General features: G+C 33.1%; 2 protein-coding genes across 4 annotated transcripts in view; one reads left to right on the forward strand and one right to left on the reverse strand.

Moving 5' to 3' along the window:
* Positions 1-1,018: 1,018 nt before the first annotated feature.
* On the forward strand, positions 1,019-17,204 carry stat1a (signal transducer and activator of transcription 1a). Of its 2 annotated transcripts, XM_052589721.1 has the most exons (25): positions 1,019-1,186; positions 2,329-2,473; positions 3,498-3,648; positions 3,796-3,891; positions 4,117-4,206; positions 4,292-4,370; positions 5,621-5,712; positions 5,811-5,962; positions 6,739-6,897; positions 6,975-7,067; positions 7,167-7,226; positions 7,343-7,366; positions 7,464-7,551; positions 7,659-7,700; positions 8,279-8,362; positions 8,455-8,553; positions 8,675-8,810; positions 8,903-8,958; positions 9,062-9,153; positions 10,264-10,403; positions 11,493-11,681; positions 11,774-11,849; positions 14,909-14,978; positions 15,071-15,103; positions 15,192-17,204. In XM_052589721.1, exons 2-25 carry the CDS (start codon positions 2,346-2,348, stop codon positions 15,213-15,215), a joined length of 2,253 nt encoding a protein of 750 aa, XP_052445681.1. In that variant the 5' UTR covers positions 1,019-1,186; positions 2,329-2,345; the 3' UTR covers positions 15,216-17,204. The 2 variants fall into 2 exon arrangements, with proteins under 2 accessions (XP_052445681.1, XP_052445682.1); XM_052589722.1 differs by lacking the exons at positions 1,019-1,186; positions 2,329-2,473 and adding an exon at positions 3,078-3,219.
* Positions 16,450-26,104, reverse strand: part of LOC127987406 (glutaminase kidney isoform, mitochondrial) — a 32,834-nt gene continuing 23,179 nt past the window's right edge. For both annotated transcript variants that reach the window (XM_052589724.1, XM_052589723.1), the window contains exons 9-18: positions 25,984-26,042; positions 25,678-25,744; positions 25,538-25,588; positions 24,470-24,646; positions 24,228-24,359; positions 24,042-24,134; positions 21,539-21,600; positions 21,357-21,433; positions 21,138-21,201; positions 16,450-19,989 (exon numbers count right to left, since the gene is read on the reverse strand). In XM_052589724.1, coding sequence (XP_052445684.1) covers positions 19,836-19,989; positions 21,138-21,201; positions 21,357-21,433; positions 21,539-21,600; positions 24,042-24,134; positions 24,228-24,359; positions 24,470-24,646; positions 25,538-25,588; positions 25,678-25,744; positions 25,984-26,042 — 936 coding nt within the window. In that variant the 3' untranslated portion in view covers positions 16,450-19,835. The remainder of the gene's footprint in view (positions 19,990-21,137; positions 21,202-21,356; positions 21,434-21,538; positions 21,601-24,041; positions 24,135-24,227; positions 24,360-24,469; positions 24,647-25,537; positions 25,589-25,677; positions 25,745-25,983; positions 26,043-26,104) is intronic.

The raw sequence follows: 26,104 nt of genomic DNA on the forward strand, positions 1-26,104 counted from the left end.
CCATGATATTGGTACAGATCCTGTTTAATAAACAATGTGTGACTGTTAATTTCAAGTTTGAAAAGACATTTAGTTCCAACTTTAAGTGAACCATAGTTTCCAGGTCATCTATGGATTAAAATGCTGATAAAGTATAATTGGGTATATTTGTAACAGTAGCCAAAAATACATTGTATGGGTCAAAATTATAGATTTTTATTTTATGTCAAAACTCATAAGGATAGTAAAGATCATGTTCCATAAATATATTTTGTAAATTGCCTACTGTAAATATATCAAATACATTTAAAAAATACATTGTAAACCATACATAAATGGAAAGCTTATGTTCAGCTTTCAGATGATGCTTAAGTCTCAATTTTGAAAAATTTTACCCTTATGACTGGTTTTGTGGTACATACACACATACACACACACACACACACACACACACACACACATATAGATAGATAGATAGATAGATAGATAGATAGATAGTAAAATAAATAAAACCTGTTTATTCTGTGGCACCTAAAAAAATAAAAACTGGCACCTAAGTTTTTATCTTGTAGGAGCCAATGGCTCCTTACTCGATTTGTTTTTGTTTGTAGCCCTTCATTAATGAGCATCATATTAGAAGTTTATTGAGACAAAAGTCATAGTTAATGGTTTGTTAATTGCGAGATTTGGACCTTAAAATATAGTGTGACCAAAAATGCACAACTGTGGCCCCTCTTGTGCCCCCCAGCTGAAAAAAAATCATAGAATCGCCCCTGCATAAAACAAATTAAAAAAGAAATCATAAAATGCTTTTCTGCAACCAGTTTTTACGCGGTGATGAAATAAAGACCTTTCACAAGTCTACTACGCAGTTTCAGACTTTCAGTTTCTTATAAATCACGTGGGCTACGCTACAACGTCTGGTCCAAAATTCCACCTTGCGTCATAAAAGAGGCCCGGACGCGCTGATTGGCTAGTGCCCACGTAACAAACAAAATGTGGCTTGCTGATTGGTTCGCCCAGCTGTCGCTCAAACACACACACACGCTACTTGCGCAGAAGGATTCGGAAAGGCTACTGGGAAATCAATAACAAATCGACAATAACAGGGAGCTGGCCCGTTCTTCCGCGTTATTCTGCGGCTGTGGAACACATTATTACATATTCGTGGATTCGTACTTTTACCGGATTCGGATAACGTTTGGGGGTGAGTAACAAAATAATAACTTTAATTTCCGCGTTCATTTTATTTTCTCCTGCGTGAAATTTTACAGGAAGTTTTGATCTCACGTTTGATTAATGTTTGATATACTTAGAATTAATGGAATCGTACGATATTAGAGGTTTTTACTAGTAAGAACGCAATGGAAAACATAAAAGCCCTTTAAATAATAAGGTCTTATGTAAACTCTTATGCAGTTACATGTGGCCCTGACGAATGCAGGCAAAACAATATCATGTGTTCATGAATTCTGTAATATCTACTACTAATAATAATAAAAGCAGCAGAACAACATCGATCAGTATAGCATTATTATTATTATTATTATTGATTCCAACGCAGTCTAAAAGATCAAACTTGCTGAGCAAATTTAAAAGTATAAAAAAAAGCCACACACATGCACCCACCCACCCACGTTTAGCTAACGTTACTTTAGCTGTCTGAAATAAGAAACACAACAGACGTGTGTTTTATTTATATAAAGACTTAAAATAGATTAATACAAAACCAGTACCTCCAAATCCCACCCTACACACACGTGCACGCACGCGCACACTGTTTTCAAGCGTTCAAAATAAAATAAATGTCTTTTTGACATTACTAATGTTCAGTTACAGTAACGGTTGTTTCTGTTGTAACGTTATGCTTTCTTTAAAATAAAGGTATCATCTGGCTTGTAACGCAATCTAATGTGTACAGACATTCTGTTTAATGCAAGGAAGCATGCATATATTCAATTTTCTGTTATTCTTTTTGCTTTGGTTTTATTTAATCCTACTGTAAACTAAAACTATGAACACATTTTCATAACAACAATAATAATATAATAACACTCATATTCACTAAAGACTTTGCCGTAACAGAAAAATATGTGCATTTTTGATAATAATCATAATAGTTAAAACAATAATATATGGCTTACTTAACAGCTTTACACAAATAAGCTTTTTATGCTAAACGTTTTAGAAGATGTGTAAGTAGCTGCTAGGTTAGAGAAACACACTACACAAAAAAGCCCCTCTAAGGATGTAGTGAGCCATTCATGCGAGATAGAAATCTCATTATCTTGCATCTTGCAGAGAAATGGTGTTTATCAGCCATAATTTGTCATGTATTTTAATTCTCAGCCTACAGAGTTGCAGAAATGAGTCAGTGGTTGGAGCTACAGCAACTGGATTCGAAGTTTTTGGAACAGGTCGACCAACTGTACGATGACAGCTTTCCGATGGCCATCCGGCAGTACCTCAGCTGCTGGATAGAAAGCCATGACTGGTGCGGATCAGCATTTTACATCTTTACTACTACGTCAAACACATAACCACAATCTTCTGCAAGTATAATGACGCTAAAAGAAGCAACCAAGATTATTCTAAACAGTGTTTTTTTTTTTTATGAAGTGAAAAAAGTTAATTGAAAGTATTAATATATTATTAAAATATTAAAATGGCTATATATATATATATATATATATATATATATATATATATATATATATATATATATATATATATATATATATATATTTAAATGTGCATTTACATTTTAAAGGTAACTGGTATAATAATATTAGCATATTAATAATATTTTTTATTAAAATATGAATTAATTCATTTTAAGGTGCATAATTTTTTTTTAAAGGTAATTCAAATGTTATTATATGAATTGATAAAATATGAGAATATTATTATTTTTTTTGTTAAATGTGCATTCTTTAAAAAAATGCAATTAGAATATTAATATTAACATGTTAAAATAATATTATACAAAAATATGGATGAATACGTTTTTAAATCTGCATCTTTTTTTAAAGTAAAAAAAAATAAAATCTAAATAATAATATTAATTATTATTATTATTTGTAATTTTTTTTTTACAGGTAAAGAAATCTACTATTTACCAAAAAAACAAAAGAACTGTTTATTGTACATAAGGCCCTCATGTTGAGATCACATGATGTTAATAAACTTGAATGAACTTCAGATGAACTCACTTCCAATATGACATCTTCCAGAAACACAGTATGTTTTGCACACAACGAACCTGTTGTAACAACATTATAAAAGGCATTGTGGGTTCTCCAGAGCTAGTGAGGGCAACAGAAAGGCAAATTCTGCAGGATTGGTTGTTCAGTAAGACAAATAAGAATCAGTGCAACGTAAACAAATAGTTGCATAGTGCATTTTTCTGATAAAAGGGGCATTATGTAGGCACAAATATAGGATTTGTGTTAAAAATAGAATTCAAACCAGTTTCAGGTTCATTTGGTGTGAATCCTCTGTTCTTTGTTCTCTTAAAGGGACCATGTTGCTAATGTGGAGAATGAGTCGCTGGCAACTGTGCGGTTTCATGATCTTTTGACCCAGTTGGATCACCAACACAGCCGCTTCGCGATGGAGAAAGACTTCCTGAACCAGCACAATATCCGCAAGATTAAGAGGAACTTGCAGGTGCCTGTCTGCAACTGGCTACACAATCATTTCCTTTTAGTATTTGTGTCACAGCCGCTGCATCATTAGGCAATAAACAGATCAGAAAAACAAGTTGCAACATGCAAACAGTTGAGGTTCTGAGTTCACACAAACCTTGTGTTTCAGACCCTCTTCCAAGACAATCCCGTTTCAATGGCGATGATCATCAGTAGGAACCTTAGCGAGGAAAGGAAGATTCTGGCTGCTGCCCAAGTGTCAGAGGTCAGGAATTATACAACGACAGCCACTGATTTTCAACACCGTGAAGTTGAATATGCCATTTAAATCTTTATCGAAATCATTTTAAAATAATAGTTCAACCACAAAGAATTTATAGAACTTTCTTTTTTATCTGTAAAACACAAAAGGAGATATTATGCAATACTGTACAAGCCGCTCTTTTCCACATAATGACATAATGAGTTAGTAATTAGTATGTTGTTACAGAATCGAACCGAAAACACCCAAAATGACATGATCGTGGAGAAAAATCGAGAGATGGATGGAAGGGTGAAAGACATAAAGATGAAAGTACAGGTGATGTACACTAACACTATGGCATTCTATGTCTAATTCTTATAGAAAAGTTGGGTAAAACAGCTTTTTTTAAATTTCCCTTCAGGACACAGAGCAGACTATCAAAAATCTAGAAGACCAGCAAGACGAATACGACTTCAAGAGCAAAACTCTACAAAGCAGAGGTAACAGGATTAAAATATGCCTTATCCGTAGTCAAAAACGAATTTTCATAAAATGTGTGGTCACATTACTAAAATTTCTGCTTTATTTATCTATTGCTTATTTTGCCTGTGAAAATTCGTTGAACAACAGTAAGTGTGACTGCGTCTTCAGTCAGAACTAGATATTTATTTGAAAAGTATAGAAGCGCAGTATTGCTTATTTGTGAAACATTGGTAAATGTGATTTACCTTACGTCAGAACCCGAAGTACTGAAACTCATTATTGCTTATTGAAAAAAAATTAACAATGGTAAGTGTCAGAACTAGCTAATTATGCGAAAAGCAGGCTATAGAAACTCAGTATTGCTTATTTTGTGAAAATTCACCAAACTAGCTAATGTGACACAACTCAAGTCGGAAGTAACTTTTTGTCAGGTACTGAAATTCGCTCGCGAAGATTTGCCAAACGACTGCACCTTTAGTACCAAAACTCAAAACTGCTTATTTTGCTTTTGAAAATTTGTTGACGACTGGTAAATGTCCCCTCATCTTAAGTCAGAACTAGCTATTTTTTTCAGTAAGTGCTGAAACGAAGTATTGCTTATTTCACTCACGAAAATTTGTCAAACGACAGTAAATAGCTATTTATTTGAAAAATGTAGAAATTGAGTATTGCTTATTTTGCTCTTGAAAATTTGTCAAACATCTGTAAATGTGATGCAACACAAGTTGGAACTAGCTATTTGTTTCACGTGTAACTGCATCCTAGGTCAGAATTAGTTAATTATTCAAAAAGTACGGAAAATCAGTATTGCTTATGTCATGAAAATTCACCAAACGATGGTAATGTGTTACACCGTTAATTCAGGAGTTGCTATTTTTCATCAATTACTGACATTCAGTATTGCTTATTTTGCTTGCAAAAATTTGCCAAACCAACATTAAATATGACTGAACCTTTAGTCAGGAATAACTATTATTTTGAACAAGTACTGAAACTCAGTGTTGCTTATTCACTTGCGAAAAGTTAACAATGGTAACTGTTACTGCATCTTAGGTAAGAACTAGTTAATTGATAAAAAAAATACAGAAATCCAGTATTGGTTTATTTTGTGAAAATTCTCCAAACAATGGTAATCTGATTCAAACAATTCAGAAAATTGCTGTTGTTTTTTGTCAAGTACCGAAAATTTTGCTTGTGACATTTTGTTTAAGATGGTAAATGTCCCTGCACCTTAGGTCAGAACTAGCTATTATTTATTTTTTAACAGAGGAACTGAACGGGACAATTTCAAAGGAAGACCTGAACCGTGAGAGACTGACTATCCATGCCATGTTTGTGAAACTCAACGAAACAAGAACGGTGAGAACATTGGTGATCCATCACATTTTCCTGTTCTGTAATGCTTATTGGTTAGCGAAGAGAAGCAGTTACTTTCAACCTTGTTTGTGTGCCTGTAGAAAGTGATCAGTCACATGTCAGAGGTGTTAAACAATATGGATCCGGTGGTCTTTGAGCTAATCTCAACAGAACTGCCCGAATGGAGACGCCGTCAACAGATGGCTTGCATCGGTGGACTAACCAATGTCTGCTTGGACCAGCTGCAGAACTGGTAACAAACACAAACCACATTAATTTATGTTTTCCATCTAACCATATATATATATTTTTTGAGTAGTAACACTAGTAATACTTTTTTTTTAATTTGCAATTGCAAAATTGTAAAAAGCCCATGATTCTCGAAAGTTTTGGAAATATTGGCAATATGTAAATAGTTATTTCGCTAAACTGTTGAAATTGGGCCTTTTTTGTTCACAAAATTTTATAAACCTTTTCCACCTGCAAAATTTTACAGAAATATCCACAGTATACAAATAGTTTGACAATATTTAAATAGCGATCATTTTGCTAGACTATTGACCGTAGACAATGGATTTGTAAAAAAAAATTTGCAGGCAAAATTTTATAGACATTTTCTACTTGCGAAATTTCACAGAAATATTAACGCTATTAAATATCGACGTATTTAAATATAGATAATTGTGATACACTAATGACAGGAGACATTTTACAGACATGCAAAATTTCACAGAAATATTGTAAATTCACGAAAATTTCGCTACACTATTGATTTGTTTTTTGCTCACAAATTTATGAAATTTTTCTGCCTGCAAATTTTCAGGGAAATATTGATAATATTTAATATATTGGCAGTATATAAATATTGATCATTTTGTAACACCACTGACAATGGACTTTTTTGTGCACAAAATTTAATTTGAGAGACCTTTTCTGCCTTTCACAGTATAAAAATATTGATAATTTTGCTAAATCACACTTTTAGGCTCTATAAAATCACATTTAAATCATATTTGTTTTTCTCCTAAGGTTTACTTCTCTAGGAGAATCTCTGCTTCAGCTCAGGCAGCAGCTCAAGAAACTTCTGGAGCTGGAGCAGAAATTCACATACGAAAAGGATCCCATCACCCTAATCAAAAGCACTCTGGACGACAGGATCATGATGAACTTCAAAAACCTCATCACAAAGTAAGAAATCTACTTTGCTTAAAGTTTCTTTTCACTGATTATGGTTTATTTTGACCTATTTTGTGGATTTTTTTCAGCTCCTTGGTAGTCGAGCGACAGCCATGCATGCCGACCCAACTGCAAAGACCTTTGGTGCTGAAGACGGGTGTTCTGTTCACCCTCAAATTACGGTAACTGTAAACACACAGCAGATGTTTCGCATTTCTCTATTTCAAGGGCAGATAATGTTCAGTTGATGAATGATGAATCACATTATTTCTGTGCTCCAGGCTGCTCATAAAACTTCAGGAATTCAACCACACTGTTCGGGTGAAGGTGCAATTCGACAAGTAAGTGTTGTACATACTCTGACTCAACCGTAAATCATCAAGGGATTTTTTCTGTCTCTAAATTAGCTAGTAAATTAGCATACAAGTTTATTTATGTGTATCTTTTCCTCTTTCAGGGATATCGTTGAGAAACGGAAAGGGTGTGTCCTACAAAATTTCCTTATGCACATACTATTTTATAGGTATAATTACCCTAAAAATGACAATTTCACTGACTTAGTAATGCTCCTGTTTTAGGTTTCGCATGTTCAACATCTTGGGAACGGCCATGAAGGTGATGAACATGGAGGAATCCAATGGGATGGCAGCAGAATTTCGTCATCTGGTAAAATGAAAAGAAAAAAAAATAGCAAATCACAGTATAGCTTCATTGTAAAATCATAATTTAATCAAATAGTAAGTCGCAGTAACAAAATTAATTTTACTTCACAGCAACTGAAAGAGAAGAAAGTTACCGGAAACAGAACAAGTGAGGTGAGTTCAAAATGTTTTAGAAAAAAAAGACTCTTCTGATTACTAATGCTGTAATTATTATAATTATTATCAATGTCGAAAACCATGGCGCTGTCTAGTATTTTTGTGGAAATTGTTTTTTTTTTCAGAATAGTTTGATAAATAAAAGAGTTCAACAACATTTATATGAGATAGAAATCTTTTTTAACATCATAAATGTCTTTACGGTCACTTTTGACCAATTGAATGCATCCTTTCAGAATAAAATTTTCCACATTTCTTGTTTCTTGTCATCAAATGGTTAAGAAAAGGTCAAATCTGTTATCACTGACTCACCTACCAAAGCTGCATGAGATTTGTTCTTATGTGGACCATAAAAACCTCCAGAAATCACATACAAATTGTCAAGAAATTAGTCCATGACTCTTTGTGTTCAGTTTTCCTAGTCTTCTGAAGTCATATAATCATTTAGTGTAAGAAACGAGCAGAAATGCAATTCCCTCTTTGTGTAGCTCTTCTTCACTTTTTAATTTCTGCATAGTCGAGCTTTAAACTTGCTAGAACAGCACCTCAAAAGTTCTCTCTTGCACATTGGGCAGGGCCCTCTGATCGTCACGGAGGAACTTCACTCCATCACCTTCGAGGCTGAGCTCTGCTGGTCTGGAATGGTCATGAACTTCGAGGTCAGAAGATTCTTCAGAACAACCGAGTTTAAAAACACAAACGGCACCAAATCATGATCATCATCCGCTTTCTTCTCTCTCTCCATCTTCAGACCACATCTCTGCCCATAGTTGTGATCTCCAACGTCAGTCAGCTCCCCAGTGGATGGGCCTCCATCATGTGGTACAACATGCTGACTTCTGAGCCAAAGGTAAGTCCTCTTCAACACTAATGGTTTAGTAATAAATATAAGCTCTACATGCACCACAAAATAGATTTCTGGAGGCTTTTCCACAGAATTCCATTTTCTTTGATTGTTTCTTTTTATCCAGAACCTTGCGTTCTTCGTGACACCTCCTTCAGCCACGTGGGGGCATCTAGCAGAAGTGCTGAGCTGGCAGTTCTCCTCCATCACCAAAAGAGGTCTTAACCAAGAACAGTTAAGCATGCTGGGTACCAAACTCCTTGGTAAGTATGATACACTTACTTCACACAGAGCACAACTGATTCTCTCGGAACAGATGAACTAAATGCACAAGCGTTGAAATTTGGGCCCACAGGACCTAAAGCTGTGATGGATCCTGAAGCTCAGATTCCTTGGAATAGATTCTGCAAGGTTGGTCTATACAAGATTTTTTATTTTATCCATTAAGTCGAAATTTCCTAGTTCCCGCTGTTTGTTTAGAAGTGATTTGATTTGAGACTTGTGTTCGATGTAGTCTGGCAGTGAGAAGAACTTCACCTTCTGGCTGTGGATTGAAGGAATTTTGGACTTGATAAAGAGACACCTGCTGAGTCTGTGGGACGATGGGTAGGAAACCAGATATGTTTGAATAATGAGAATCCAGCTATTAACAACATCTTATATGGTTCTAGCTGGTCTAGACGGTTGATCACCTGGACCGACTTGGTCTGTCTGACCATTTTGGGAAGCCACCATTTCACATACCAGGGTTATTGTCGTTAACAAAAACTTTAAAGCGCTCCTATTATGGGTTATTAAAGGTTCATATTTTGGTTTTGGGAGTCCCCAACAACAGGTTGACATGCTTTGTTACACACTGTATGAAAGGTAATTTTTTAAAAATTCATAAAAGGGGCTCTTTAATTTTAAGTTTATTACGTTTAAGCTAAAGCAAAAAAATAAACGAATGTAACCCTGGTCCACAAAACCAGTCTTATGTGTAAATTTTTTTACATTGAGATTTATGCATCATCTGAAATTGAAAATTGAAAATCTGGAATCTGAGGGTGCAAAAAAAATCAAAATAGAGAAAATTGCCTTTGAAAGTTGTCCAAATTAAGTTCTTAGCAATGCATATTACTAATGAAAAATTTAGTTTTGTTATATTTACGGTAGGAAATTTACAAAATATCTCCATGGAACATGATCTTTACTTAATGTCCTACTGATTTTTGTCATAAATATATATATAAACTAATCAAAATTACAAAAGCAGTAAAGCACATAGCATAATGAAACACAACAAAATTGTCAATATAAGATGGAAAACTTGAAGTAAAGTGAGTAAAAATGGAATTGCAAATAACTGAAGTAAGTTAAGTTGTAAAAAAAAAAAAAAACTGAAGTAAAAATAAATTAAGCCTAAGTAGTTAGAGTATATCTAAAAAGAACAAAAAACGAATACAACTGACAAAAGCATAAAACAAAATGACAAAAAAATTCAAAATATGAATAAAAACTAAAATAGTATATAAATAATACTAAAATAAGTGTCACAAAATTATTACATTTAAGCATAAACGATAGCAAAAATACATAGAAATATCTTTAGGAATGTTCATTTTTAAATTTGATTGTGTCTAAAGTTTTAAAGTGTAAAAAGATGCCAAATTGTGTTTATATTAATAGACTTGCACAGTGGAATTTTTCTGCTTTAACCCTGTCTATCTTTCGCAGCTGTATAATGGGCTTTGTGACCAAAGACCGAACTAAAGCTCTGCTACATGACAAATTGTCCGGGACATTTCTGTTGCGCTTCAGCGAGAGTAACCGTGACGGAGCCATCACCTTCAGCTGGGTTGAACACGACGCAAACGGTGAGACGTTCCTTCACTCTGTGGAACAATAAAGAACTAATTAAAACAAATGTATCCGGTCTTTAGTGTTGTCACGGTACCAAAATGTCAGTATTCGATACCAATACCAGTGAAAATCCACGGTTCTCTGTACCAATTTCTGTACCAAAGCCAAACACAAAAATATGCTAATAAAAAAAAACACACACACTTTTTATCACTAAATATAAATCCAATGCCATTCTTTATACTAATTTACAATAGTGTTTTAAGTTTTTCTACAAGTAATATAATTATGAAAAACAAGTAAACCAGTTTAACCCAAATTTAATTTGTCTTTTAATTTTTAATGTTTTGGTAAATAAAGGGGATTTGCTATTAAAATTAAAACATGGAAGAAATTTTGTGTTATTTATTTAAGTTTTATAAATTTTTTCAACAGTAGTAGCAGTATCACATACATTCAACTAAATAATAGTAATATTTCTAACCTTTATTTAAAAATGAACTTTTATTTTGACACTTGTTTTACTCAGATGAAATGGTAAAATGCTTGTGAAGTGACTCAGAACAGTTCTGGTGATGTTGTTTATGTATTTATGCCCCCATTGCTTCAGTCTATGTAGTAAACAAACCCGCACATCTCTGCCATTCACACGGAGATGCGCAGAACATGTAGGATTCATATTTCAACCAACTTTTGTGGCTTAACATTTACAGATACTGGTCCATATGGAGAATTGATTTGATAAATTTGTGCTTACTTTGACAAATTCCTTGACTGTTCATATTAAAATGTAAGTTTCATTTTCATGACTGGATTTTGAGATTCCGTCTGCGTTTTCTGCTTCGCGGAAATCATATCGCTGTATGCATCAAGAACCGGGTTGACCGGGTACTCAAAGAAACCTGGTACCGTGACATTTAAATTTTTTTAATACCGACTTGGTACTGAAGTACCGGGTCTTTTGACAACACTACTGGTCTTGAAATAAAAACATCCAAAAACAGCTAATTTGGATTTGGATCTCAGTTTCGCTTTGGCTTCAAATCAAATGTGTTTTGCAAATGTAATGCTCATGACTTAGGTTTGGTGTTGTGTTTGTTTAGAAGAGCCGCAGATTCGCTCCGTTGAGCCCTACACGAAGAAGGAACTCTCTGCCGTCTCACTTCCTGACATCATCCGCAATTATCGCGTGATGGCGGCCGACAACGTCCCAGAAAACCCTCTGCGCTTCCTATTTCCCAACTTACCCAAAGACGAGGCCTTCAAAAAATACTACTCCAAACCTACCGACAGTACGAAACACACAGTTGCAAACTACGTAAAATATGAATAAATGTATAAAATAATGTGTATATATATATACAAAGACTTTTGTTTTATCCAGAGCAAGAACCAATGGATGTGGATAAGAAGTTACATGAAGGATACATAAGCACCACTCTCATCTCCATCTCTGAAATGTAAGTCAATGTTAACCCTCTGATGCTACTTGCATAGTGGTCAAATGAATATACTATATTTTAGTTTGATGTTTATACTTAATATTTTAGGACAATTTATAGGATTAAATTATATTTATGGTATTGTTATGATCCATTTATTACCTGTATAGACCTGAAAAGGAAATTTGTTGTAAAAACTGTTGTAAACCTTACAAAATGCAAAAAAAATATACAAAATACAATTTTAATATTTTCTACGAAATATATATATATATATATATATATATATATATATATATATATATATATATATATATATATTTTTTTTTTTTTTCGAAAACATGTTTTACTCAAAAACTGCATGAAAATCAAATCCAAACCTAAGCAATTTGTGTTTCCAAATTTGAGGTCGATATCATGAAATGTGAGCTTTGAGTAAGATTGTGTTTGGGCGCAGTACCAAACATTTCCACTAGATGCAATTTGTTCCCATTAATTTCCAAAGTGGGAATTTTTGATTGCAAATAGTATAACGTTGTACACAAAAAACAAAGTGAACATTCACATTGCGTTATCACTATATTTTTCATGTCCCTTGGGCGAATAAAAACAACGCGCATGCACGCTTGAATATTGTGTTTTGTGGCAATCACATCATCCAATTCGCATCATTCTTACCATCAGACGTGAATTTGCATTTATTTGAGTATTTGCATCGACTTTATATGTAATCTACTTGTCCAAATAATTATTTTTTTTTTTAGCTTTTTTCAGGGCCGTGTAACCTTTTCAAATCATGTCCATGTTTATTTATTTTTTTATGTTCACATAGCGCCAGTGGTGGACAGTAACGGAGTAGCTTTACTTCGTTACTGTACTTAAGTACATTTTTCAAGTATCTGTACTTTACTGGAGTAGTTTTATTTTGAGCAACTTTTACTTTTACTTCACTACATTCCAAAGCATAAAATCGTACTTTTTACTTCACTACATTTCATAAAACATATCGTTACTCCCTATAATATATCACGTGCTCCGATACGCAGAAGCGGTGTCTGATTCATCATGAACGAACTGAATCTTTTCAAAATAAACTTTTAAATCGGATCGCGAATCGCACCAAACGATTCGTTTACGAATTAGAATGATCCGATTGCAGCTGTTCTGGAGTCGACCACTCACTGATTCAAATGAACCGTTTAGTGCGAGACTGCGAGTCCCCAGAAGTAAGAACCGGGAGATCTTGTGAGCGCGCGTGCGTCTGACGTTGCTAAAAGTAAGTTATTAATGTCGAAATTTTGGATTAATTATTGTAACTGAATATCATATTTAGGTCAAAACTGTCAGTTGTTTGGGGACTAAATCCGTTGTAAACAGTGATCTATTTAAGCCCACTGAAATGCTCGAGTGCAGACGATGCAGACACACCAATTTTAGGTAAAAAAAAAAAAAAAAAACAACAACAAAAAACTCCATAAAATAACACAGATTAAATACAATAACTCATGCACGTTCAAATTCACCGCTGCCGTAATGTTAACAGTTTTATTAAAATGTCCTATGTGACGTCTGTTTTTATATTGTTTATCGAAAGTAACGTTATACATATGTATATTGTTTGGATTAACTAGACGAGTAGACAGACATGAAGGTTCATCGTATCAGATTATAGATTATATAGATTACATAATATAGATTACATCTGGTTAGAAAAGAAAGGATGTGATGTTCAGAACATGGTAACTACAGTAATTATCAGTGGGAAGAGATGCACCCCTTTTGGCCAGGGGTGTTTTTAAACCACATACAAGATTTGAGAAGGAAAAAATCATTATGAATTTTTTTTTATTATTTTCTTCCTTAAAATGTTCTTCCTAACTTCAGGCCTTATTATCATGTCATATATACAGTACAGACCAAAAGTTTGGACACACCTTCTCATTCAAAGAGTTTTCTTTATTTTCATGACTATGAAAATAGTAGATTCACGCTGAAGGCATCAAAACTATGAATATACACATGTGGATTATATATGGAATTATATACATAACAAAAAAGTGTGAAACAACTGAAAATATATCATATTGTAGGTTCTTCAAAGTAGCCACCTTTTGCTTTGATTACTGCTTTGTACACTCTTGGCATTCTCTTGATGAGCTTCAAGAGGTAGTTACCTGAAATGGTCTTCCAACAGTCTTGAAGGAGTTCCCCGAGAGATGCTTAGCATTGTTGGCCCTTTTGCCTTCTGTCTGCGGTCCAGCTCACCCCTAAACCATCTCGACTGGGTTCAGGTCCGGTGACTGTGGAGGCCAGGTCATCTGGCGCAGCACCCCATCACTCTCCTTCTTGCTCAAATAGCCCTTGATGCCTTCAGTGTGACTCTACAATTTTCATAGTCATGAAAATAAAGAAAACTCTTTGAATGAGAAGGTGTGTCCAAACTTTTGGTCTGTACTGTAACTGTGATGTTCTGTAAAACAACAAACTTTAAAATACTTTTTTCTTACTGGTGAAAATCAGATGGTCATCTCTGTTTTCTCTCAGGTACATCACAGTGTAAGCTTCAGAGTGAGCATTACTCTCATCAGCGTAGTCCATATCAACAACAAAAATATATCTTGACTCCATATAGTGGTTATTTTGAAAAAAAATCCAAGGTATTTTGAGCAGTAGGATTATAAAAAATGTGCTTAAATTAAATTAAGTAGCCTATATAAAATTGCAAACATCTATCTTGCAGTACTTTTTTACTTAAGTACATAAAAAATTGAGTACTTTTGTACTTTCACTTAAGTAAAATTGAAAAAGGAGTACTTTTACTTTTACTGGAGTAATATTTTACCATATGTATCTGTACTTTTACTCAAGTACTTGATTTGTGTACTTCGTCCACCACTGCATAGCGCACTCCAAAACCTTTGCCAAATTTCAAACCATTCTGATTACGTAAAAAAAGAATAAAAACATAAAAAACAAGAAGTAAAAGCACATAAATAAATCCCTTACATTCATTTTAAAATGCCATGTCTCTGCTAACGTACAGGACTGCAAAAATAACTGCTTTTAAATAATTTTAGGCAACCACAAGACTATAACGACACACTCATGCCAATGTCACCTGAGGTTTATGGCGAGCTTGAGCGCATGGTATGAAAAATTATAATTATATATTTACAATATAATTTAAAGAAATACTTAAAATATTAACAGCACTTATTCTCAATTTCTCTCTTTTTTAGAACCGATATGTCACCGATTCGTTAACTTTTGAGGTAGAGTACTATCATTCCTATGTATGTATATATAAATATAAAATGTAAATAGATTCTGATACTGCTTTTTTTGTTATTTTTTTCACAGCCCTCAGACTTGAGTCTCTCCTAAGTGACCTGAAAGGACAGATGATGCAGAGAAAAATTCAAATGTTTCCTTCATTCTGTGTTTCTTCTGCAATAACGCGAATGAAAGAGGAACATGTAGTCAATGTATAGCCATTGGGTTTGTGGTCCTCTCTTTTTCATTCTAACGTTATTTGAAAAACACTGTATACGCTGTCAACTATAGCATAAAGATATCCAAACAGATCGAATTAACCCCCATAGTAATGCCACTGTTACTACAGCACTCATTCTTGAAAACTTTTTAGACGGTGAAGTTGTGAATGAATAGCACTTACCGTAATTTTCTTAGATGCCAAGTAATAGAAAATGGAGGAGAAAGAGGGGGAGAAAAAAAAGCTAGATGGATACATTTCACAAAATCTTATTTTCTGTAAAGAAAATTAAACCTATTTTTAGGACTAATAAGAGTTTAATTACTGTAATGCAATCAGATATTCTATTAAAATGAAAGTGAAAAAACTTTTAATTCTAAAACATTACACAAGAGCAGTACATGTCATACTGCCTTGGATTTTTAAATTCAAATAAGAATAAATGATTGTAGTACAGCAATTTAACTAATAACAAAATGACTGTATTACAGTAATAAAACTACATTATGAAAATAATGTGAACAAACAAAAAAAAAAACAAAAAAAAAACACAATGGTCCTCAACAAATATGGTCCTAAAATAGGCTTTCTTTTCTTTAAGCAAGTTTTAGAAACTATGTTTAAGTTTCTTCTGTTTGGTTTTGGGATAAAACCTCCCAAAGATACATCCAGAAAGAACTATGACAGGCCTGACTAAACCCTTTAAGCTGTTTCCTAACACCGTTTCTAAATATGTGAAGAAAAAAAGAGACTGGTGCTCTATTAGTGTTATGTTCCCTTAATGTTGTCACTTCTCACTTTTTGCACTGGATTGGACTGCTGTGTTTAATTACAGAGCAATATTTGATTTTGTCTTATTTGTTTTGGACATGATAGAAAGTTATTACTTTGGAATAACTTAAACCTCTGCACCTTAGAAACTTTCGGCACAGACCAACGATATGCAAACCCCACATTGGCGAAAGAAAAGGTACTGTGTCGAATGTGTGAAAAAAAAGAGATAAATTTATAAACATTGCAAAAATGTTTTAAAATAGCTAAAAATTACATCTTTGAAATCTCAATTGAATGGGTATCTGTCTGATGCATGTACAGCTACAAGATAAGAAAAAATTATATCAAAAGTTATGTATGTTCAAAGACTTTATTGTTTTTATCTAGTATTTCTTGTGTGGAATATATTGATCAACTTTGACGTTAAATTCAAACAAATCTAGAACATCTACAGCATGGCATAGTTAAAGGATAGAAGGATATTAAAAGGAAATATCACAATAACAATGCAATACATTCGTAGCAGTAATAAACAAATGCAGAAAAAAATAATAACAGCTTTCTCTGCAAAATAAACAAGACATTACACAATACAACAAAAACTGACTAAAAATATGTCAAGGAAACGAAGCAGTTTTCAGTAAAAGTCAGATATGATCGATGACCTACTTTTGTTTGTACTCGAGTCTCTTGGTTGAGTTGCTTACATTTTTATTCCAATAAATAACACAATTTCCACAGTTTATCCTGTACACACACACACACACACACACACATTTACAATATTTTAACAACAGTGTCCCTTTAGAAATTATTCACATAACTGAGATCTACTTAGCTTTGGAGGTTTTTCAAGTATACTCGTGCTTCTTTGTCATCCGTACTGTACATTAGAACAATCGATGTGCTTTTCCGCAAACAATATGTGCTTATAGACATGAAACCAACAGTTTATGAAGTTACTTCATCAAATTATACAACTGATGGGACATGTTTAGACTGCTTTTTGACCATAGCAGTCAGTGTTAATTCCAGTGCATTTTTGTTTATTTTCGACTTTCAATCTTGTTATTTCACCATGTACTAAGAATAAAACAGAAAATGTTTTTTTTGGCTTGGTTCTTTTCCCAAACGATCGCAAAACTAAATCACAAAACAAATACATTTTCACATCCTGGATTTAAATATCTTGCAGAATAACCAAAAGGTAACACTGCAACCAAGTTTGAATGTTACTTGTGTTGGTTTTTCACATAATTATTCATTAAACAACTGCCATTAGATTGGCATTATGCTGAAGTATTGAAATACGTCCCTGTTCAAAAATACAGGAAGTTCCTGTAATACAGTGAAACAGGTATGAAACTGTACTTTTGATGCTTTAAAGTAATTTTGGTAACAATTTACACTAAATTTAAATTGGTTAACATTAGTTAGGTACATGGCTATCAAATACAGGACATTCCTGTAGTTCATTGACTGGGCAGGTATGATATTTGTCCCTCTAGTGCTTAAAATTAATTTCATGACACCTAATGTTAATAAATGGAAACGTATTATAAAATATATAGGTATAAAATACAGGAAATGTTTTAGTACAATGAACTAACAGGTGGAAAATGGTCTTTCTGGTACTTTGAAGTAATTTTTGTAACAATTTACAAAAAGTTGCAATTTGTTAACATTAGTTAAGCAGGTAAGTACCAAATACAGGTAATTTCTGTAGTACATTTAAAGTCCAGGTATGAAAATGGTCCTTCTAGTACTTTAAAGTAGTTTTGGTGACATTTTACAGCAAGTTGTAATTTGTTAGCATTAGTTAAGAAGACATATATTAAATACAGGAAATTCCTTAAGTGAAAGGGCAGGTATAAAAATGTTCCTCTTGTTTTAATTTAATTTTTTAACACTTTACAATAAGTTTCAATTTGCTAACTAGTTAGCTGGTTTCCAAATACAATAAATTCCTGTAGTACACTTCACTAATGTTAATAAACTGAAACTTACTTTAAATTATATAGGTATGAAATACAGGAAATTTAGGAAGAGGCAGGTGGAAAATGGTCCTTCTAGTACTTTGAAGTAATTTCAAAAAGTTTCAAATTGTTAACATTAGTTAAGAAGTTAAGTATCAATATAGGGAATTTATGTAATACAATGAAAGTCTGGGACCAAAAATTATCCTTCTAGGGCTTTAAAGTAAATTTATTGACACTACACTAATGTTAACAACTGTAAAGATACTGAATACAGGTAATTTGTGTAGAACAATGAATGGGCTGGTAAGAAAATGGTCCTTTTAGTGCTTTAAAGTAATTACGTTTACATGTTACAATAGGCTTAGGTTAACATTAAGTATACAGGTATCGAATACAAGGAATTCCTGTCAATGAACAGGCAGGTATGAAATTTTTCCTCTTGGTGCTTTAAATAATTGTAAAGTAAGTAACACTTTACTATTACAGAAGTTTGGAAGATGGCTATCAAATACAGGAAATCCCTGCAGTACATTTAACAGCCAGGTATAAAAATAGCCTTCTAGAGATTTAAAGTAATTTTGATGCCACTTTACTAACAAATTTAAACTTATTTTAAATTATATAGGTACCAAATACAGGGAATTCTTGTAGTATAATGACCACACTTCTAGTGTCAGTAATTTTGGTGACAATTTACAGTAAGTTTCATTCATTGACATTAAGCACATATACATCAAATACAGAAATTTCCTGTAGTTCGTTGAACAGACTGGTACGAAAAAGTTCCTTGTAGTGCTTAAAAGTAATTTCGGTAACACTTCACAATAAGTTTCAGTTAGTTAACATTAGGTAAATGTGTATCATGAATTAACCATCAATACTTTTACAACATTTATGAATCTTGGATAATTTTGTTATTTTTTACAGATACATTTTAAATTAACAGTATAAACTATTTTGAAGCAACATTAACAATGAACAAGAATATATTTCTTAATTGCCTAGATTTCTTAATTGCCAAGAGGTTAATAAATTATGTGAATTATTAGTATGATACCTAAATTAATTAATGTTAACTATAATTGTAAAAAAAAAAAACGTATTGTAAAGTGTTACTTTAGTTTAATAAGATACTGAAATACAAATAAATCTAATACAAATAAAAAAAAAAAGTGCAATTTTTTTTGGGACAATCAAATAACTGTCCTAATTGGAACATATTCCCAACATGATACACAAATAAGTTGAAGGCATAAAGAACTACATCTGTTTTTCACGTTGATGTATAACTCAAGGATAAAGTCAAGGGTAAAGAAATGGTGTAAAAAAAAAACTAAAAATAATAATAATAAATCAGAATGACACATCCCTCCCAATGCTACCCTCTCCAGTCAAGCTGCCTTTTCTTAGAACTTTTCTTAAACATCTATTTGACATCATTATTTATGAAGGTTCTCAAACCATAAATGTACATAACTATGTATACACCTTTTATATATATATATACTTTATATATTGAGCCTATTACATTTATAAGATACAGCTAAATAAGCCTTTATGAGGCTACATTCTCCCGAGTGTAAGATAAAACAAACTTACCATGTTAATGGAGGTTAAACATCACACACAAACATCACAAAACAGGGTGAAGGGCCCAAAGACTATTTTTGTGTCTGGTAAGTTTTCTTCTTAAATGCGTACCTCAGACACACAGACTCACTGGGAAAATCTGGAGTATTTTAACTTGACAGATCGTCTCTACAGCATCCCGTCCAGGTTCTTCTCGGCCGTCTCCTTGTCGCTGTCGGCAGTGGTCTCCTTGGGGCTGTAGGTGTTGTGATAGTCCTTCAGGATTGTTACGACATCGTGATGGCCGAAATGAATGGCCTCGTCCATGGGAGTGTTACCCCACCTGTATGGGGATCAAACGGCAAGTTTAGAGGAACAGCATCTGCTGTGTACTGTTGATTATCATTTTAAGCCATTTCTTAGTGTGAAGAACTTACTGTATATGGAATGCAATGTGAGTGTACACAACAACCATTAAAAACATATGATTCATAACATTAAATTAAGATTCATTCTTCTTCTTTTTTTTTTTTTTTTTTACTTGCAAACAACAAACAATACATGCTTTAAAAAATGTATTATTTATGATACGTAACTAATAAATAGTTAAACTTATAAAACTTGTTCTAACAACATGCTGTAAAGTGTTGCTACAGTATATAAGATAAATCACAGTTATAATTCAAACAATTATGTTAAAAATAAAAGTAACAGCCAAAATAACATACTATCAACATTCATTTTTTTCTATCTGTAATTTCTATTAATATTATTATATTTTTTAATGAATTAAATCAATGTTATATTTATTTTTTATTATTACACATTACTTATTTATAGAATAAATTAACTAACAATAAACAACACTTTCTCAGCATTTATTAATAGTTTTTTGTTTATTTCAATTTGCGCTAATAAATGATAAATCAATATTAACATTAACCTACAGTAGAGTAATCAATGCTGTTGCTTGTTAATAATTATTTTAATTATTTAGTTTTTAATTAAATAATAAATTAAATTGACAAAACCTAAGCATTCATTAAACAAAATAATAAAATAATTATATTAATTAATAATAATTAACTGCAATAATAAATAATAATTAACTGCAACCATTGTGATAATAATAATAAAACATTCACAATTATACAGTATCCATTTTCATTGTCAATAAACACTTTTATTAAGGTTAATATTATATTATGGTTAATATAATATAATATTAATATAATATTATATTATTAAATGGTAACACATTTATGGATATTTAAGCGCAATAAATTGACAAATAAATGCTTTCAAATGTATGAAAATATATTTAAAATAGCTAACAATAAACAAATAAAGATTGTCTCATAGAGACAATTTCTTCAATACAGCTTTATTACATCTCTGTTTTGGAACATTTTGACCCACTTTTCACAAATAGGTGGTTTTAACAGTCATGCCACATAACAAGATCTGTGTTGTATTATTTCATATTCTCACCTATCTTTGGGCACAGGGTTCACCTTACAAGCTTCTAGAAGAAAACGTACAACCTCAGTGTGACCTGAAACAAACAAAAATAAGAAGTGTAAATTAGCAAGATTTCCACTCAGTAGAGAGAAAATTAGGTCAGGCAGAGGAAACAAACAGCAAGTCTGGGGTTTGGAGAGCATGATAATATCAATAGTTGCAGAGTTTGATGAGTTCCTGGCACTCCACCTTCAGCAGCAGCTACATGAAGTGCCGTCCGAGAGTCGTAATCTCTCTGCTCCATATCCATCGACGAGAGCGCGAACCTGCACAAAGCGCAAACACACGTGAAGCAAGAAACTCAAGATTTAAACTGTACAAATTGTTTTCAGAAATGGAAAAAAAAACATGATTTATCGGTGGAGCGGTACCTTCTCAGAGCCGACACGTCTCCTGTGTAGGCCGCAAACAGCAGGTTGATAACCGACTTGACCTGGAAGAAAACAGAGGAGTTGTTTGTTGTTCATTAACGACATCACGATGACACCATATCGATGCAAACTTTGCACAAATCGCTAGAAGATCCCAAAACATGGTGGGTCGCATTTGGTTTCTGCAAAGAATGACAACTTGTTAAACAATCGGACAGTTACACAAAACAACAGTAACAAATGTTTTCAAAACTGGGATAAAGAAACAAAATGCACACTCCGTTAAAATAAATTTGTGTTTAACAATCATTTATTAAACTACAGTGAGAAAATAAATAAGAAAAAAGTCAAAGAAGAAAATCTTATGGGCACAAACAAGTGTTTTTTTTCAAGAGTTGCGAATATTTCATATTGTCACATTTCATTAAGGCAATGATAAAACTGAAAAAACAAACAAACAAAACATCAAGTTCTAGTCAGTATAACTGATAGCAAGTTTAAAACATTTCTCAATGGAAAGTAACTTGTAATTCAGTCAATTTAAGATGCACATCTATATTTTTAACTCTATATTTAGTAAAAATTCCCTAAGGGCAAGTTATTTTTTTCCATTGGCTCAAGTTAAAAAATGTACATGTGAATCATTTGTTTTTGTTTTTAATTGGATGAATGAAACTTCTTGTTTTGTTACCCAGATACTGATATCATATTGCATTGTTTGGGACTTGCAGATTTCTACAGACTTTAATTTTAAAGTAAAAGAAAATTGCACGTGAGGTTTAAAGGTCTTTGGCTTGCTTTACAGTATAAAAACCAACAAAACCTACACAAACACAGAACCAACATAACCAAACCAAAACTCAACTGACAAAACAAAAACAACTACAAAAAATGTAATAAATACTAACTAAATATAATATTAATAAATAAATAAAAATAGAAAAAACAAACAAAAACAACTACAAAAAATTTAATAAATACGAACTAAATAAAATAATAATAAATAAATAAAAATAGTAAAACAAACAAAAACAGCTACAAAAATTTAATGAATACTAAATACAATAATAATAAATAAATAAATAAAAATAATAAAACAAACAAAAACAACTAAAACAACAACAAACAGAACAAAACCAAATAAAAGAAGTAAAAAACAAACAAAACCAAACCAAAAACAACTCAAATAAAACAGTTGTAAAAAAAACAAAACATAACGACCTCTTTAATCCCAAAGACTGATTAACTAAAGAAAGTGATTGGATGATAGGCAGACAAGACAGGATTGCTCCGTTGTCTCTTCTAGTTTCTTTCTTCCATGCTCTCCATCCTATAGACTTCTGTGGTGGGACTGTGCTCGTCTGTTTCAGAACGACAGACTATTTTCCACACTTTGTCAGTGAGCGCTAGTTCCTTCTGGAGGCTCAAATAGTCCAGCGGTTCGAGATTCTGCTGCTGTTGCTGCGGTTCAACCAATACGGACATAGACAGACTATCAGATATATCATCATGGAATTTCCTGCTTAGATTTGTACGGATGGCAGAGAAAACAAGGAAACGGTGGATAATGAAGCAAGCCAGTCATTCAGAACAGCACATCTCAGGAGTTATTTTCAAGTGGAGCAGTGGAGCGGGCATATTTAGGCTGTATTATATATGCAGATCTAAGTAAGTCAAGCAGGAAAATATTTAGCATCGTAAATGAAGGCACATGGGTAGTAGAGGAGTTAAACAGCAGAGAGTATGCTGGTCCTCCAGCAGAGGGCAGACAATAGAGAAGAAAAGAAATATGCAATTACTAAGAAGTGAAATGTTCAATAGTACAGATTAAGATTGCAGGGCAGTTAGCATAATTTGCTTTGTCTGTTCACATTCAATAATACATATGCAGACACTTACAATATGTCAAGATTAAGCATTAGTTGCATCTAGAGGTGGGATATACAGTGTCCCCAAAACGTAAATGGACATTTAAGTCAAGTTGAATAAAAAAATGAATTGCATCTGATTTAAAAAAAAAACTAAAATACAATATCAAACAGAAACAAACCAATTGGTATCTGCAAACTAACATACATTTTCTGAGCTATTTTACAATGACAAGTGTTTTTTTTTTTTTTTTTTTTTTTAATTCCTTATGAAATAACATATAATAAAAAAATTAATGTAATGATATTATGCTATGTTACTGTACACTATCACATATATAAAAAAATGTAAAAAATAAATTGCATACATACATATATATATATGTGTGTGTGTGTGTGTGTATGTATGTATGTATATACATTTATATATATATATATATATATATATATATATATATATATATATATATATATATATATAAAAAGGTCAATCCATCATCCTATTGTCACTATGAATGTACAGTTAATATTTATTTTGTACAGCAATATTTTGAAATTTACGCTGGGTTACTGCCCACCCCTAATTGCATCATCTGCATGCTGTTTGTGGTTAGAGGGACAGATCTGTCACTCACCCGCTGTTCTCCACCCTCTCGGCGGGGATCCAGTTTCTTAGCAAAGTGGCGTAAATTATCATAGTTGTGGAAATTACAGAGCTGGACCAGGTCCTAAAAGAAAAAAGAAAAAAGAAATCAATGCGAGCGAGAGAGACACGATTATAATAGATTATTAGCTGAGATTAGTCTATATAGATTTAGTACCGTGCAAAACTGGATTCCTCTCACGCTGTTGCCCAGTTTGTCAAGAGGAGGAGACCAACACATAATGCCCATCACATTGGGCACCACCAGCAGGATGCCTCCGGAAACACCTGATTTAGCCGGGAGACCAACCTGCAGTACAAAGCACAATCTGAGTTTGTTGCAGATTGTGAAAATGATTGTCTTACATTTGAAAGTAAAACCATCAGACATTTCCCCAGGCGTGTATGTGTGAACCTCACATGGAAAGCGAACTGTCCCGAAAAATCGTACATGCCGCAGGAGTGCATGAGGCTCAGAGTGTTTCGTACGGCCTCGGGGTTCAGCACACGGTCGCCCGTGATTGGACAGAAGCCGCCGTTGGCCAGGGTGGCTGCCATCACACTGGCACTTTCGCAGGTTACCTCAATGGAGCATAGCTAAACAAACAAAACAAAAACATATGTGATCATATTTACTCATTTATAAATAAATAGTAATGCTTGAAGGAATAAATGATACAAAAATGTAAATATGCATAAAATGTATTCACCCTCAGGCCACCTGTTGTGCAGATCTTGAATCACTTGCTCACCAGTGGATACACTCTGTAGTGAATGGGTGCCGTCAGAATGAAAGTGAAAGTCCAAACAGTCTATGAGAATCCAAACAGCTGATAGAAACACCACATTAATCCACACCACTTCAGTCCATCAATAAAATCTTTTGAAGTGAAAAGTTGCATTTTTGTAACAAACGAATCCATCATTAAGACGGTTTTATCTTCAAACCACTGATTCCAGCTAAACTACCAGTGCATAAAGTAACAATGCTTCCATCCCGTTGTCCTCTCACATCAAAACCTACCAACATAAGTGTTCAGGCCTGTAAACAGTGCTTGATCTTGAGCATATTTCTCTCCTGATTTAGAAGAAACCACTTTTTCACTGGAGAAAGAAATATTATGGATAGAGGACTCATATTTTAGATATACAGAAGCAATGGTTTGAAGTTAAAATCGTCTTAATGATGGATTAGTTTATTACAAACATGCAACATTATCCTTCAAAAGATGTTCACTGATTGACTGGAGAGGTGTGGATTCATTTGTTTGATGTTTTTATCAGCTGTTTGGACTCTCATTCTGACGGCATCCATTCACTGCAGAGCATCCATTGATGAGCAAGTGTTGTAATGCGGTTTTGTAATGTACATTTAAAAAAAAATAATATTTCTTAATTGTTGGAAGGCTACGTCTGCTGGTAGCTATATACACATATTCAACACACTTTTCCGAACAGTGTACAAAATGCTGTTGAATTGGTCCTAACCTGGAAGTAAAGGTCCAGGATGGAGTTCATATCTGTACCCTCTGGGAAACACTGCAAGTACGGGGAGATATTTTTACAAAATAATGTTTTTAGTTAATTTTCAACGATACCTAATTGCTATAAAATTTTTAAACACACACCTTCTTTTCCTTCATGTAGTAACCAATGGCAAAGTTTCTGTCACCTGACAGTCGCTCTGACTGAAACCTACCAACAACAAGAAAAAAACTTTACAGCATGAATTTTAACTCAATTTTCGTACATTTTCACAAATATATCGTTTCATAAACAATTATAAAGAAATGGTAAGTAGCACACTGAATTAAATGTGAATTTTTTTAAACGTACTCCAATAAACTTTTTAGTTGATTAAATTTTAATAGTTTTAACATCTGATTACGTTCATATTTTCAATCTGAATTTTAACAGCTACTGTCCTCACTTACGTAGCATTGCTGAAACCAACATATTCATTTCCTGCCAACATCTTCATGAAATTCATCACCTAAAACAAAACACTTCATTAAATGCCACAGCTTTCAACATGATTACCAGTACGAATCTAAA

This window comes from Carassius gibelio, chromosome B22 (genome assembly GCF_023724105.1).
Source record: "Carassius gibelio isolate Cgi1373 ecotype wild population from Czech Republic chromosome B22, carGib1.2-hapl.c, whole genome shotgun sequence".
NCBI lineage: Eukaryota > Metazoa > Chordata > Actinopteri > Cypriniformes > Cyprinidae > Carassius > Carassius gibelio.